Here is a 16,053-nt window from a genome sequence, read left to right on the forward strand (position 1 = left end):
CCCCCTCAGGGTCGAGAGCGCCCAAAGCCTCGCTCAAAGAGACGCTGAGGGGCCCCGAGCGATGTGTTTGAGTCAGGTTAAATCTGCACTCTGGAGCCGTGGGAGAAAATGCAGATTCTCTGCCAAGCTTTTTCCTCAGAACTTGCGAGACCCCCCTCGGCTGCAGCAGCTCACAAAGGCACATTAAATATAGCAATTTAATCTAACTGGCTGTGTTGAGTCTAAACCTTATTCCCACCTCAGTTTCTTTAGAGCTCTTCAAACGAATAGATGAATTTAATGCATGTTGGGAAGGACAGGCGAGCAGCACAGACACAGCACAATACATCAGAATATATCACGACACAAATGAGGTTTTTTAGTGTCCCCAGAGGAGCGGTGACATTGCAGTGACATCCTCGGTGCTGGCTGATTCCATGGCTGAGCCTCCACAGAATGGACAGAGCCTCCAGATCCTGGAGCAGAGGTTGGGAATTCTCGAGTGTGGGGCAGGCCAGGGCTGGCAGGGGCTGCCCTCACACCCCTGATCTCTGCCCAGAATTACAGTTCCAAACTGCACACACATTCCTCTGCTATTCCTCATTTTCCGCCTCCCCGTTGCTCTCCAGTTCCCGCTGGGGTTCCTTCGGGGTGCAGCTTTTGGGTTTCATGGCGCGCTCCTGGCCCAGGATGGCCTGGGTGAAGCAGAAATTGGGTTTTATTCAAAGTAACGATTCATTTGAACAGGAGCGTTGTCACATCCGAAAAAAAGCCAAAGTAAACTTTTCCCCCGGGAATAACACAAGCTGTGAGTGCAAGGAAAGACTCTCTAAACTTCCCTGTTTTAACTCTTTTTTTTTTTTGTCCATTTTTGAGGGTGGCATGGAGCTCAACAGGTGTCACCCCAGGAGAGTGTCCCTCACTGACCACGGACCCCAGGAGAGCCCCCCTGAGTGACCAGAGAGCCCCCCTGAGTGACCAGACAGCCCCCCTGAGTGACCATGGACCCCAGAAGAGTGTCCCTCACTGACCGTGGGACCCTAGGAGAGCCCCCCTGAGTGACCAAGGACCCCAGAAGAGTGTCCCTCACTGACCGTGGGACCCTAGGAGAGCACTCCTGGGACTTGGGACCCCAGGAGAGCCCCCTGACTGACCAAAGAGCCCCCCTCACTGACCAACACCCACGAGGAGAGCCCCCCCTTGACTGACCAAGGACCCCAGGAGAGCTCCCCTGAGTGACCATGGGACCCCAGGAGAGACCCCTGACTGACCATGGACCCCTGGAGAGACCCCCTGAGTGACCAGAGAGCCCCCCTGAGTGACCAAGGACCCCAGGGGAGCCCCCCCCCCAGTGACCATGGAGCCCACCCTCACTGACCATGGAGCCCACCCACACTGACCATGGAGCCCTCCCCCACTGACCACGGAGCCCACCCTACTGACCACGGAGCCCACCCTCACTGACCATAGAGCCCACCCTCACTGACCACGAAGCCCAGCCCTCACTGACCACAGAGCCCACCCCCACTGACCATGGAGCCCTCACTGACCACAGAGCCCACCCTCATGGACCACGAAGCCCAGCCCTCACTGACCATGCCCTCCTGGGTGCCCGGGGGGCTGCGCAGGAGCCAGCAGAGCGGGGCGTAGGCCACGTTCAGCACGCCCACCATCACCATCAGCCAGGGGAAGCCCAGCGCTCGCACCATCGCCCCGCCCGTGGAGGGACCTGCAAATTCCAGCCTCAAAAACAAGTGACAAAACACCGGGGGGGTGCCCCCCGAGTGGCCCCACGGTGAGTGACGCCCTCCTACCCACGGCAAAGCCCGTGCAGAAGGCCACGTCGGCGATGGCGTAGACGGTGCCGTAGGCCGAGGTGTGTCGCAGGTCCACCAGGTAGCCCATGATGGGCATCATGGAGGAGTCCACCATTCCTGCCCGGGGTGTGAGGGGCTCCTCAGTGCCCCCAGCCCCGGGGGAGCTGCCCCAGGGCAGCCCCAGCGCCCCCAGCTTACCTATGGCAAAGCCCAGGCCGGCGTTGGGGCCGATCAGCCCGTAAATGTTGGTGGCCAGAGGGACCTGGGGAGGAGAGGGAGGAGGTGGGAGGCCAGGAGAGCTGTGGGAGGGGGCAAGGTGGGACACAGGCCGTGGAATTGTGGAATGGGACCTTAAAGCTCTTTCTGTTCCACCCCTGCCACTTTCCCAGGGTGTTCCAGCCTGGCCTTGGACACGTGCAGGGATCCAGGGGGAACAACAGCTTCTCTGGGATATTACACACTTCTAATTTACTACACACTTGTCATTTTAGTGTTATCACTTAATTTTGGAAGGTTTTTTATGGCTTTATGTTAAATGCAGTGTTCCCTCAGGAGTTAGAGTTTTTTAGTATAGAGAGTTTAAAATGTTTAGTATTTAGAGCTCTAACACCATCCCAGCCCCTCGCCACCCTCACAGGGAGGAATTTCTTCCCAATATCCCATCTAACCCTGCTCTGGGTCACTTTGGAGCCATTTCCCCTCATCCTGCCCCTCCATCCCTTGGGAATCCTCTCTCCCCATCTTCCCTGCAGGCTCCCTTCAGATCCTGGACAGCCCCAGGTCACCCCACAGCCTTTCCCAAAATCCCAAATCTCAGCCTGAAGAGCTGGAGATCTGCAAAACCCATCCAGAGGTGCAAGCCCTGAGCATTTGCTGTGCCAGGACAGTGAAAATCCCTGGGGATTCTCCGGCAGGGACACCTCAGATCCCCCTGTGGGTCAGGGCTGTGGGGATCCCACCTCAGATCCCCCTGTGGGTCAGATCCCCCTGTGGGGATCCCACCTCAGATCCCCCTGTGGGTCAGGGCTGTGTGGGATCCCACCTCAGATCCCCCTGTGGGTCAGGGCTGTGGGGATCCCACCTCAGATCCCACTGTGGATCCCACCTCAGATCCCCCTGTGGTCCGCTTTGGATCCACCTCAATCTCACTGTGGGTCCCACCTCAGATCCCCCTGTGGGTCAGGGCTGTGGGGATCCCACCTCAGATCCCACTGTGGATCCCACCTCAGATCCCCCTGTGGGTCAGGGCTGTGGGGATCCCACCTCAGATCCCCCTGTGGGTCAGGGCTGTGTGGATCCCACCTCAGACCCCCCTGTGGATCCCACCTCAGATCCCCTGGGATCCCCCTGTGCTACTCACACAGAGGAGGCTGATTCCCACCACAGCCATTCCAATCATGGAGCACAGCCACCTGCAAGGTGAGCACAGGGCAGGAGATCTCAGCCTCGAGCAGGACATGCTGAAATTTGGGCTGGGCTGAGCCCAAATCTTCAATTTCCCACTTGCCTGCCCATCCTGTTGGCCAGAATCCCAAAAAGGTTGGTGCCAATCAGGTAGGAGATGCTGGCAGGCAGGAACGCCATCCCTGGGAGACAGAAAGGATTTTTAAGTGTCTTGTGCCCAAGAAAACACAGATTTTTCACAAATTTCCACTCCCCAACATCCTCATTTGGAGAATACCATGAGCTAGGCCAGACACATGAACATCTCCTGCCACAATTTCTCCCTCTTCCACCTTTCCACCTTTTCCCTTCCACTTCCACTTTTCCATCACTAAAGAAGAGAATAAAGCTGCTCAAGTAAAAAGCTCGGGATCATTATGTAACTCACATTAAATATTTGCTCTCCCTGCTGCTTTATCTGTTGTTTATTTTTCATATCCTCTCCTGCTGACAATAAATAAAGTGATCAGCTCCATTTCCCTGGGACAGCTTCCTTATTGGAGCAGGCTGGTTTGTGTTTTCATTTCCTCTCCTCTAACAGCACACAACGTGCTCAATCCTGCAGCTTTAGCCCGAGCCCTTCCAGGTTATTTTTCCCAGAATTATGGGAGAAAGAGACAAATAAAGAAGCCCCTTGAGCTCAGAACAGCTCATGAGAGGGATGGTGTTGAACTCTGAATCCAAACTGCTCTCAAATCTCTTCGGGAATATTCTTCCCATATTCGGGAATATTTGGGATTTTCTTCTGATAAATCACTTTGAGAAAATCCCAAATATACCCCCAAGGTGTTCCAGCTAGCTGTGATTTCCTGTGGTGAGGGGGGAGCCCTGAGTGCATTTTTTCCCTGGATGGCCACTTTCCCCTTCGCCCTCCCTCCCTCCAGAGAAAGCTTTGAGCGCCTGCTGTCACTGAGGATAACTGGATCAGGAGCAATTCCAGCCCCCTGCTCGCAGCCCTGCAATCCAATTTGGGATCTAAGTGCACCCCTGGGCTGATTCCTGCTCCGCTTGGCTTTTATCACCATTGCTGGCTGTTCCTCCGCAGCGAGCACAGAGCTGTTATCTCCACATTCCCATTTTCCAGGCAGCTGGCAGCCAGCAGAGCCCTCCTGGCCTGCCTGGGGTGCTGGGCACAGCCCTCAGCTGGCTCTGCAGAGGCCCTCCTGGCCTGCCTGGGGTGACTATAATAACAACAATAAGTGAATTTAAGGGATGGATGGATGCTGGGAATGGACATTTAGCACAGTGTATGGGGTACACTTGGGGGATGACCCCCTGACCTCTGGCTAATCACTCAACATCCTGGACTGAAAGTTCTCGATGGAGGGAAGGGATGCCGAGTGACTGCCAGACAGCCAGGGATGATCTCAGCAAAGGGAGGGATTGCACAGTTAGAGGGAGGGGGTACAATGTGGGGTAAACCATTTGGGGAAAATAGTGGGATACAAAACCAAAACTATTACAAAGTATTACAACACTGGGGTGCTGGGCACGGCCTCAGCTCGCTCTGCAGAGCCCATCTGGCCTCGCCAGCCCCAGCCCAGCCCCAGCCCATCCTCTGCCCTGCACGAGATGGCATCAGCTGCTTTAACTTTGGCTTCTGGATCAGGAATTGGTGTTGATTCAGCCCCCTCCTGCAGTGCTCAGGCAGGGCCAGATCTTGGTCCCTGGAAGTGCCCAAGGATGTGGCACTCAGTGCTCGAATCCCAAAAAGGTTGGTGCCAATCAGGTAGGAGATGCTGGCAGGCAGGAACGCCATCCCTGGGAGACAGAAAGGATTTTTAAGTGTCTTGTGCCCAAGAAAACACAGATTTTTCACAAATTTCCACTCCCCAACATCCTCATTTGGAGAATACCATGAGCTAGGCCAGACACATGAACATCTCCTGCCACAATTTCTCCCTCTTCCACCTTTCCACCTTTTCCCTCACTAAATAAAGAGGAATAAAGCTGCTCAAGTAAAAAGCTCGGGGATCATTATGTAACTCACAATTAAATATTTGCTCTCCCTGCTGCTTTATCTGTTGTTTATTTTTCATATCCTCTCCTGCTGACAATAAATAAAAGTGATCAGCTCCATTTCCCTGGGACAGCTTCCTTATTGGAGCAGGCTGGTTTGTGTTTCATTTCCTCTCCTCTAACAGCACACAACGTGCTCAATCCTGCAGCTTTAGCCCGAGCCCTTCCAGGTTATTTTTCCCAGAATTATGGGAGAAAGAGACAAAATAAAGAAGCCCCTTGAGCTCAGAACAGCTCATGAGAGGGATGGTGTTGAACTCTGAATCCAAACTGCTCTCAAATCTCTTCGGGAATATTCTTCCCATATTCGGGAATATTTGGGATTTTCTTCTGATAAATCACTTTGAGAAAATCCCAAATATACCCCCTAAGGTGTCCAGCTAGCTGTGATTTCCTGTGGTGAGGGGGGAGCCCTGAGTGCATTTTCCCTGGATGCCACTTTCCCCTCGCCCTCCCTCCCTCCAGAGAAGCTTTGAGCGCCTGCTGTCACTGAGGATAACTGGATCAGGAGCAATTCCAGCCCCCTGCTCGCAGCCTGCAATCCAATTTGGGATCTAAGTGCACCCCTGGGCTGATTCCTGCTCCGCTTGGCTTTTATCACCATTGCTGGCTGTTCCTGCAGCGAGCACAGGAGCTGTTATCTCCACATCCCATTTTCCAGGCAGCTGGCAGCCAGCAGAGCCCTCCTGGCCTGCCTGGGGTGCTGGGCACAGCCTCAGCTGGCTCTGCAGAGCCCTCCTGGCCTGCCTGGGGTGACTATAATAACAACAATAAGTGAATTTAAGGGATGGATGGATGCTGGGGAATGGACATTTAGCACAGTGTATGGGGTAACACTTGGGGGGATGACCCCCTGACCTCTGGCTAATCACTCAACATCCTGGACTGAAAGTTCTCGATGGAGGGGAAGGGATGCCGAGTGACTGCCAGACAGCCAGGGATGATCTCGGCAAAGGGAGGGATTGCACAGGTAGAGGGAGGGGGTACAATGTGGGGTAAACCATTTGGGGAAAATAGTGGGATACAAAACCAAAACTATTACAAAGTATTACAACACTGGGGTGCTGGGCACGGCCTCAGCTCGCTCTGCAGAGCCCATCTGGCCTCGCCAGCCCCAGCCCAGCCCCAGCCCATCCTCTGCCCTGCACGAGATGGCATCAGCTGCTTTAACTTTGGCTTCTGGATCAGGAATTGGTGTTGATTCAGCCCCTCCTGCAGTGCTCAGGCAGGGCCAGATCTTGGTCCCTGGAAGTGCCCAAGGATGTGGCACTCAGTGCTCAGGGCTGGGATCAGTCACAGGCTGGGCTCCGTGGCCCTTGGAGGGATTTTCTGGGCTTCTGAACTCTCTGGAGCTCGGGGGAACAGGACGGGACCTACCGAGCTGCCACTGCGGGGAGCACATGGTCTGCAGCATCCAGATGGGCAGCGTGGGCTCCAGCATGGCCACACCCATGTTGGAGAAGCAGAGGGCTCCTGGAAAAGGGAGAAAAAGGAGAAAAGCTCTGGTTTAGCCCCTTTTTGCTGCTGCCTCAAGCAGGCGCGAGGGAATCTTTAAGCAGGGGACAAATTTACCTGCAGCCACCAGGATGTAGGGGTCGCGCAGCAGGGTGGACACCGGGTGGCTTTGGTGCTCTGCAGAGGGGGTGACGTGGGCTGGGGGCTGTGTGTGTGCCCTCAGCTGGCCCTGGCACAGCCCCCAGCCCCGGGCAGTGCCCACCTCCCCCAGCCGGCGCCGTGCTCACCTCCGGAGAGATCCGCGAGGGCTGCAGGATGCAGAGCTGCAGGGCTGGGGACAGAACACGGCTGGGGGCTCCTTCCTGCAGCCACCACTCCTTCCTTCCTTCCTTCCTTCCTTCCTTCCTTCCTTCCTTCCTTCCTTCCTTCCTTCCTTCCTTCCTTCCTTCCTTCCTTCCTTCTTTTCTTCCTGTCCTTCCTTCCTGTCCTTCGTCCTTCCTTCCTTCCCTTATCCCTTCCTTCCTTCCGTCCGTCTTCCTTCCTTCCTGATCCTTCCTTTCCTTCCTGCCTCGTCCTTCCTTCCTTCTGCCTGGCCATGCCGGCCTGTCCTTCCTTCCTTCCTTCCTTCCTTTTCCTTCCGGTCCCTAGTCCTTCTTCCATCCTTCGCTTCCTTCTCCTGCCTTCCGTCCTCAATCCTGTCCTTTCCTTCCGTCCTTTCCTCTTCACTGGTCCTTTCCGTTCCTCCTCCTTGCCTTCCTGTCCGTATCCTGTCCGCCCTCCTTCCGCCCCCATGCCCTCCCTCCCAATCCCTCCCCTCCCTCACCACTGCCCACTCAGCCTCTCCTCCCTTCCTATCGCCTTTCCTCCGTTCCTTCCCCCTGTGCTTCACTCAGCCCCAGCCTGCCCAGAGCGCAGCCCCGGCCCCAGGAGCTCTTTGGGAACCTGCTGGGAGCAGGCAGGGAGCCCCAAAACCTCCTGGAGAGGTTTGGAAAGGATTTGTCAAGCCCTGAGTGCTCCCATGGCACTGCCAGCTGCCAGGGCAGGAGGGAGGGAGCCCCAAAACCTCCTGGAGAGGTTTGGAAGGGATTTGTCAAACCCTGAGTGCTCCCATGGCACTGCCAGCTGGGGAGCTGGAGGGTGATAGGAATGGGATGAGGAGAAGGAAAGGGTTAAAGCAGGATGTTTGGTAGGCACAGGTCCGTGTTTCTCACAGCCTCATTAGGGATATCTGCTTTACAGCCAGAACAGGATGGGAACTGGGGCTGTAATTTAATTAACTCCGTGCTTCCCACTGCAAAGGCAGCTCCTGCTGGCTGGAACTTTGCTGTGGCACTCGGGAAGCTCCCGTGGCCTCTGACTGGGAGCAAGGGTGAGGAGCCACATCTGCTGGCACAGCCTGACTCCTTCATGGCTGCAGGAAAGGGGCCTTGCCAAAGAATTCACAGTTCAGAGAGCTTCACTGAATGGGCTGTTGGAGCCATTAAAGCAATCAGGGGGGTTGTTAATTAATGAGGGATTCAGTCCTGCTCTGTCGCTGTGTCAGTCATCTGGAGATGGCAAAAATAGGATTTAATATTCATTACATGATGATGATGATGATGGAATGACCGGTGCTGGTGGTGTCACCCACCCCTGTTGATGTGTCTCTTCCTCCCCACATCCACATTTCAACAATTTCCTTTCTCTGTAGGGTTCAACCCTTTGCTTTCTCACCTCCATCCAGGAGGGCGAGGAAGGCCAGGACCAGGAAGGGCGACGCCTTCCCCACGAACTCGTACATGATGCTCCCGAAGGGGGCCCCGACTGCAAGGGAAGGGCTGGGTCACACCCTGGCAGTGCCACCGTGCCCAGAGCCTGGCAGTGCCACTGTCCCCAGAGCCTGGGGCTGCTCTGAGTCCCTGCTGGGTGGCTGGGGAGGTGTCAGACCCACGGGCAGTGCCAGGGAGGGGCAGGGGGAGGGAGGGGAGCACCCAGGAGTGCCATGGAGGGGCAGAGGGAGAGAGGGAGGGGCAGGGAGGGGACAGAGGGAGAGAGGGAGGGGAGCACCCAGCAGTGCCATGGAGGGGCAGAGGAGGGAAGCACCCAGCCCGTGGAGGGGGCAAAGGGAGAGAGGAAGAGGAGCACCCAGCCCATTGAGGGGGCAAAGGGAGGGAAGGAAGGGAGGACCCAGCCCATGGAGGGGGCAAAGGGAGGGAGAGGAGCACCCAGCAGTGCCAGCGAGGGGCAGAAGGAGGGAAGGAGCACCCAGCACTGCCCAGGGAAGGGGCAAAGGAAGGGAGGGAGGGAGCACCCAGCAGTGCCAGCGAGGGGCAGAAGGAGGGAGGGAGCACCCAGCAGTGCCAAGAAGGGGCAGAAGGAGGGAGGGAGCACCCAGCAGTGCCAGTGAGGGGCAAAGGGAGGGAGGGAGCACCCAGCAGTGCCAGGGAGGGCCAAAGGGAGGGAGGGGAGCATGCAGCCCGTGGAAGGTGGCCCTGCAGGAGCAGGTGACGCTGTGGCCGTGTCCCGCTGGGGACAGGGGCTCCGTACTCAGCACTCCCAAGGCCAGGCCCCCCAGGGCGATGCCCATGGCGCTGCCCCTCTCCGAGTCGTCCGGGTAAACGCTGGCCAGCAGCCCCAGCCCTGGGGGCACACACAGAGCCCCCCTCAGCCTGGCTGGGGCCGTGGGGGCTCCTCTCGGGGAGCAGCTGGGATTTCGGGGGTCCAGCTGCTCCCTGGCTGGGGGTGGGTGCAGTGAGGAGGAGGAGGAAGAGGAGAACCCAGCCAGGGGGAGCTCCTGCAGGGACTGAGGGGCAGCAGAACCTTCACCTGCCACCGAAGAGAAGGAGGAGCCGATGCCCTGGAGGGCTCTGGCGATGAGCAGCAGGGTGTAGGTGCCTGAGAAAGCAAACACTGCAGAGGGAGGGCAGAGCTGGGCTCAGAGCTGTGGCACAGCTGGCCCCAGCCGGCTCTGGAAGGGGTGAGAGGGCAGAGAGATGGTCCTTGTCACCCTTTCCCGGGCCTGGGGGCTCTGCTCTGTCCTTGTCACACGGAGCAGGCGGTGGGGAGGGCGGTACTCACTGACTGTGGAGAGGAACATGATGGTGAAGCCCAGGAACATGGGGATGTGGTACCCGATCCTGGAACGGGAAAAAAGAGCCCCCAGCTCAGGAGAGCTCCTCATTCCCCCCTGGGAAATGTCTGTGGGCTGGGAAGCAGCTCCTGAGGGGGTGCTGTCCCCACAAGTGCTGCTCAGAGAGTCACCAGTGCCCCCCAATAACTCTGCAAACCCCCCCAGGGCCGCAGCTCTGCTCCCCAGCCCCTGTGCCCAGCCCAGCATCTGCAGGAGGGAAAGAAAACCTGAAAATAACATTTGATCCATCACCAGCAGGCTGGGAGGCTGTGCTTGTTTATCCCCTGCCTGCTGGTATTCACCTGCCAGCACCTGAAGAGAGCATCAGTGACTTTGTGCTGGGACATAAACTCACCAGGCTGGTAGAAAAGGTGTCACTGCTGCCTTTTTGCATGGATAGATTTTACCTCTGGCTGTTTCCCTCCTGCAATCCCTGCAGTTCCAGGTAATTCCTCAGCTCCTGGTGGTTCCAGCAGCGGGCAGGAGCCGAGGGATCGAGTGTATGACAGACCCATGGCTGGCTCTCAGTTAAAAGGCAAATTAATAGGAGAAGTTTTATAGGTTTATAGTTATGGAAAGGGGCTCAGGGCTTGGCACTGCCCAGGGAGGTGCTGGAGTCACCAAGGAACAACTGGAGGTGGCACGGGGCTGGGGACAAGGGCACAGCATGGACTCGATGATCCTGGAGGGATTTTCCAGCCTCAGGGATTTTGGGATTCTGGGAGCTCCCACTCCATCCCTGCTGGCCCAGGGCAGGCAGGTCCCACCCTGCTGATGCCAGGTCGCCCACCCAGGGCATTCCCCACATCCCCGCTGTGACAGACCAGCAATGCCCTGGCTGGCTCTCACAGGGAAAATATCATGGATCTGTGTTAGGAGTTTTATGGATTCATAGTTAAGTTTCACCCTCCCCTTGAGTTGTTATTATGGGGTGGCCTGGGTTTGGGATATTTGGGAGGGTTGGCTGGTTACCATGGCAACAGCCGACCTGCAATCAAGGTGTCAGGAGGTGCCCTCCACCGCTGCACAGAGCTTTGGGAGGGGTTAAAGGGTTAAAAGGCAAAACCTCCGCTGTGGTGGGAAAAATCCTCTGCTCCCAGCACCGAAATGAGGCAGAGTGGAGATTTTCCCGAGTAAAAATCCATTTTGATTTAGGTGAAATGTACATCTTGGGGTTAAATCTGTAGCTTGCAAACAAAGCTGTTTATAGCTGCCTGTTCTCGAAAAATCCTGTGCTCAGCGAAACTGCTGCAGCTGAAGGAGAAGAGATAAGGGGGGCAGACAGAGAGAGGGCAGTCTGACCCTGGAGTTCTTTCTGATAAAGAAGAATTAGCTCGAAATCGGTAAAAATGAATATGCATGAACCTATTGTGAACTGGCATGCATATGGATTTGAGAGGGGATAGAAAAGGATCTGGAGCTCCCAGAGGTGCAGGCTGTGTGCATTCCCTCTGCTTGAGTGTAGCCGTGTGACATCACAGCTTGTCTCAGGTATCCTGTCCTTTCCCAGATGGAGAGTGAGTGTCATTCCTCACCCCTGGCATGGCAGGAACCCCAGGTGAGTGTGGTATTCACACCCCCTCTGAACAGAGAGAGGGAAAACACAATTCTTATCTCGCTTGCTGTGCTAAAGTAGGATGGAATTTGGAGGTTATTTACCCAAAGTGAGGGTGGTTTGTTCCCTTGGCCTGTCAGGGCCAGCTGTGTGTGTGGGACTGTCATGAGAGAATTGGGGGTGAGTGCAGCCCTGTGCAGTTGTGAGCAAGAGTGAATGCCTGGCAGATTCAATTCAAATGAACTTACATAGTACAGTATAATAAAGTAATTAATTAGCCTCCTGATGATGGAGTCAGATGCATCATTCCCTCTCCCCTTGGTCAGAGTCGCCTTTGATTTGCAATAGGTGTGACCATCACCAACTGTTGTGGTGTGATCCTGTCCCTCAGGTGTGCCAACTTCTCCCTCCCCCACCCCCTGCCCCCTCCCCAAGTGCTGTCTGTCAGTTCCACATTCCAGCAAGGGCCTCCTGGGATTGGCAGCAGTTCCAAAGATGCTTCTCAGACCTGGGGTCATTGCCCTGTCCAGGTGTCCCTGTCCCCTGAGACCCTCCCCCCCCACCTGGTTGGTGGCTCACCTGTCCTCTCCCTGCCCCTCCCTGTGGGTTTCAAAGGCACTGGAACCCCGCGGTCGGGATTCTGTTGGAGCTGTTCCCGAGGTTCAGAGCTCTGGCACCCTGCAATCAACTCTGGATTTAACCCTCCAGAGGAATCCTCTCTCTTTCTCTTCACCATCTCCTGAACCTTTTCCACCAGAGCTAAACTGAGTTTCTGCCATGCCTGGACTCATTCTGAGTGCCCAACTGCAGCTCCCAGCCAGCCCAAGGTGTCTCTGGGGTGAAACATCCCCAGCTGCCCCCTCTGGTCCAGAGCAGGGCCGGACGAGCCCAGGCACGCTCCACCTGCAATATTGGGATTTTATTCCAATACCCTACCTGTTGGTCAGCACGCCCACCCAGGGGTTGACCAGCAGCTGCACCAGAGCCTTGGAGGCGAAGAGCAGCCCCACGCGGGTGTTCTCCTGCGCCAGGAACTCCCCTCCCTCCAGGCAGCCCCTGCCCGGGGCTGGGGGTGCCCTGGGCGGGGGTCCTGGGGGGCTGCTCGGGGGGTGCCCGGGGGGGTCGCTCCCCGTCCCGTTCGGCGGCCCCGGGGGGATGCTGGAGGCCCGGGCGGGCACGGTGGTGTTGTCAGAGCAGGAGAGCACGGAGGGGAAGGGAGGAGCCCCGCGGGCTCTGGAGGGACCTGGCTGGGGCAGGGCCGGGCTCGGGGAGCTCTTGGCGCCTTCGTACTCGGTCGTGTAGAGGAAGGTGGGGACGATGGGGACTGGAAAAAAGCCGGGGAAGGGATTAGTGAGGGGTTGAGGGATTTTCCTGCAGTTTCTGGCTCGGCTGGAAGCTGAGCTGAGCGGTGCTGGCCAGTTGGGGGGTCCTGGAGGGTCACCTGGGCAGGAGCTGCTGGCATCACCCAGGGAGGGATGGAGAGGGGTACCCAGGGCAGCCCTGAAGGGCCCCACAGACCCTCACACTGTGCCCTGAGACAGCCTCAAGAACCCCACAGCAGACCCTGAGACAGGGCCCCAAACATCCCACTCTGTGTCCCCAAAGAGCCCCACAGTGGCAGCCCCAAGGAGCCCCACAATGTGAGGCAGCCACCAAAGAGCCCTGCTCTGTACCCACAACCAGCCCCAAAGGGCCCCACAATGCATTCTGAGAGAGCCCCAAAGAGCCCCCCAATGTACCCCTGAGAGAGCCCCAAAGAGCCCCCAATGTACCCTGAGACAGCCCAAAGAACCCCCAATCTACCCCTGAGACAGCCCCAAAGAGCCCCCAATGTACCCGAGACAGCCCCAAAGAGCCCCCAATGTACCCCTGAGAACAGCCCCAAAGAGCCCCCAATGTACCCCTGAGACAGCCCCAAAGAGCCCCTCAATGTACCCCTGAGAGAGCCCCAAGAGCCCCCAATGTACCCCTGAGAGAGCCCCAAAGAGCCCCCAATGTACCCCTGAGACAGCCCCAAAGAGCCCCCCAATGTGCCCCCAAAGAACCCCCCAAGTACCCCTGAGACAGCCAAAGGACCCCCCAGTGTGTCCCCAAGGACCCCCCAGTGTCCCCAAGCACCCCACAATGTCCCCAAGGCCCCAGACTGTGTCCCCAATGCCCCCACAGTGTGTCCCCAAGGTCCCCCAAGTGTCCCCAAGCACCCCACAGTGTGCCCCAAAGGACCTCACAGTGTCCCCCAAGGCCCCCCACTGTGTCCCCAAGGCCCCCCCAGTGTGTCCCCAAGGCCCCCCAGCCCAGCCGTACCCACGACAGTGAGCAGGACGTTGTCCAGCAGCAGCGCCACGAACACGACCCCGAGCACCAGCCTGGGCGAGGCCCTGCCCGCCACCAGCCAGGGCTGAGACCCGCCTGGGGACATGGACACGGCTGGGGACACGCTGGGGGCACAGCTGGGGACACACTGGGGACACGGCCAGGCTCCCACAGGCTCCCACGCTCAGGGGTCGAGGCCCCTCCACAAACCTGCCAAGAGAACATTCCAGGTCAAACCTCCCATGGGCTGTGGCTTCTCCCGTGGGAAGGAAACTCCTGGAGTCACTCAGTGTGTCCCCAGGGGCTGGGGGACATCCCCGGGGGCTGGGGGACATCCCCAGGATCCCAGTGCCATTCCCAGGATCCCAATGCCATCCCCAGGATCCCAGTGCCATCCCCAGGATCCCAGTGCCATTCCCAGGATCCCAGTGCCATCCCCAGGATCCCAATGCCATCCCCAGGTTCTCGGTGCCATCCCCAGGATCCCAGTGCCATCCCCAGGATCCCAGTGCCATCCCCAGGATCCCAGTGCCATTCCCAGGTTCTCAGTGCCATTCCCAGGATCCCAATGCCATCCCCAGGATCTCGGTGCCATCCCCAGGATCCCAGTGCCATTCCCAGGATCCCAGTGCCATCCCCAGGATCCCAGTGCCATTCCCAGGATCTCAGTGCCATCCCCAGGATCCCAGTGCCATCCCCAGGAGCTGGGAGATTTAGGTTGTGGCTGCTTTTTCCAGGAGCTGAGCGGTTTTTATGGGATTAATTATAATTAATTATTATGAGCTATTATATATAATAGATTATCCATGTTATTGATCAATAAATATAGATAAATATATAGATATTATAGATAATATAGATATAGACATTATAGATTAACTAGAATAAATTCTAATTAATTCTTATGAATTATATTGTATATAATAGATTCTATATATTAATATATTTGTTGTAGATATATATAATTATAATTATATAAAAATCATATTATATTAACATTTGTTAAAGCGATATGTTATATATTTATTATAGATCAATTAATTAATTAAGAGGAAAAGAGGAAAAGTTCTTACCCGGGCACGGAGTAAGAACTCCAGAGCTCGGAGCCGCCGCCGCCGAGCCGAGCTCTGCTCAGACCGGGGCTGGCGCTTCCAGCGGGGGGAGGAGCGGCCCCGGCCCCGCGGGCGGCACCGGAGCCTCGCCGGGACCCCGGGCCGGGGGGGCAGGAACGGATCCGAGCTCCGGCCGCGGGCGGGGCTGAGCCCTCCGCGGGCACCGGGAATCCTGCAGGGATGGGGCACCGGGAATCCTGCAGGGATGGGGCACCGGGAATCCTGCTGGGATGGGGCACCGGGAATCCTGCTGGGATGGGGCACCGGGAATCCTGCAGGGATGGGGCACCGGGAATCCTGCAGGGATGGGGCACCGGGAATCCTGCCAGGATCGGGCACCGGGAATCCTGCAGGGATGGGGCACCGGGCACCGGGAATCCTGCCAGGATCGGGCACCAGGAATCACGCAGGGATGGGGCACCGGGAACTTGGAATCCTGCAGGGATGGAGCACCGGGAATCCTGCAGAGATGGGACACCCGGGCACCGGGAATCCTGCAGAGATGGAGCACCGGGAATCCTGCAGTGATGGGGCACAGGGAACTGGGAATCCCGCTCTGATGGGGCACCGGGAATCCTGCTGGGATCGGGCACCCTGAACCGGGAATACTGCTGGGATGGGGAACCGGGAATCCTGCAGGGATGGGGCACCAGGGATCCCTCAGGGATCGGGGAACCGGGAACTGGGAATCCCGCTGGGATGGGGCATCGGGCCCTGGGAATTCCCAAGCACCGGGAATCCTTCCAGGATGGGGCACATGGCCCGGGATTCCCAAGCACTAAAATTCCTGCAGGGATCGGGCACCCAGCCCAGGAATCCTGCCTGGATCAGGCACCTGGGCTGGATTCCCGGGATTTCAGAGCACCGGGATTCCCGCCTGGATCCGGGCACCTGTCTCTGGATTTCCGAGCTCTGGGGGCTGTTGGCACCCGCAGGTTTCGCTCCCTCCTGCCCTCGGGGCTGCCCCCTGCCCTGGGATGCTCTCCCTGGCTTTTCCAGGCAGAGCTGGAAAATCCCCCGGGCCTGGCGAGATTGGCAGTGGGGGCTCTCTCTGTCCTTCCATCATTTCTGTTTTCCTAAACTTCCCACACTTGGCTCCGTGATTTCCCTTCCAAAGCCCAAACCGACTCCATCCTTCATCCAGGACACAGAGATTTACTGCAGGGAGAGGGAATAAATCCCAAATCTCTTCACCTTTCCTCCTCTGGCACATCGATCTGCCTCTGGTGCCGTTTGTCTGGCCCCAAACCA

General features: G+C 57.3%; 1 protein-coding gene across 1 annotated transcript; it reads right to left on the bottom strand.

The window, feature by feature from the left end:
* Positions 1 to 572: 572 nt before the first annotated feature.
* Positions 573 to 13,796, bottom strand: SLC18A1 (solute carrier family 18 member A1). Its single transcript, XM_050982758.1, has 15 exons — positions 13,682 to 13,796; positions 12,314 to 12,701; positions 9,771 to 9,829; positions 9,519 to 9,602; positions 9,240 to 9,332; positions 8,427 to 8,516; positions 6,990 to 7,044; positions 6,831 to 6,880; positions 6,636 to 6,731; positions 3,304 to 3,382; positions 3,157 to 3,208; positions 1,995 to 2,058; positions 1,794 to 1,913; positions 1,575 to 1,708; positions 573 to 674 (listed from the first exon to the last, which is right to left on the bottom strand). The coding sequence occupies exons 1-15, from the start codon at positions 13,794 to 13,796 to the stop codon at positions 573 to 575; spliced, it is 1,581 nt and encodes a 526-aa protein (XP_050838715.1).
* Positions 13,797 to 16,053: the final 2,257 nt, after the last annotated feature.

Source organism: Serinus canaria, chromosome 22 (genome assembly GCF_022539315.1).
Source record: "Serinus canaria isolate serCan28SL12 chromosome 22, serCan2020, whole genome shotgun sequence".
NCBI classification, from domain to species: domain Eukaryota; kingdom Metazoa; phylum Chordata; class Aves; order Passeriformes; family Fringillidae; genus Serinus; species Serinus canaria.

Excerpts from the sequence above, each read along its gene's own strand:
- SLC18A1 (XM_050982758.1), bottom strand. The coding sequence starts at position 13,796 with ATGTCCCCAGGCGGGTCTCAGCCCTGGCTGGTGGCGGGCAGGGCCTCG. Across the intron at positions 12,702-13,681 it reads CGTCCTGCTCACTGTCGTGG|TCCCCATCGTCCCCACCTTC; the intron begins GTACGGCTGGGC and ends GCTTTTTTCCAG. Across the intron at positions 7,045-8,426 it reads CCTCGCCCTCCTGGATGGAG|CCCTGCAGCTCTGCATCCTG; the intron begins GTGAGAAAGCAA and ends TTCTGTCCCCAG.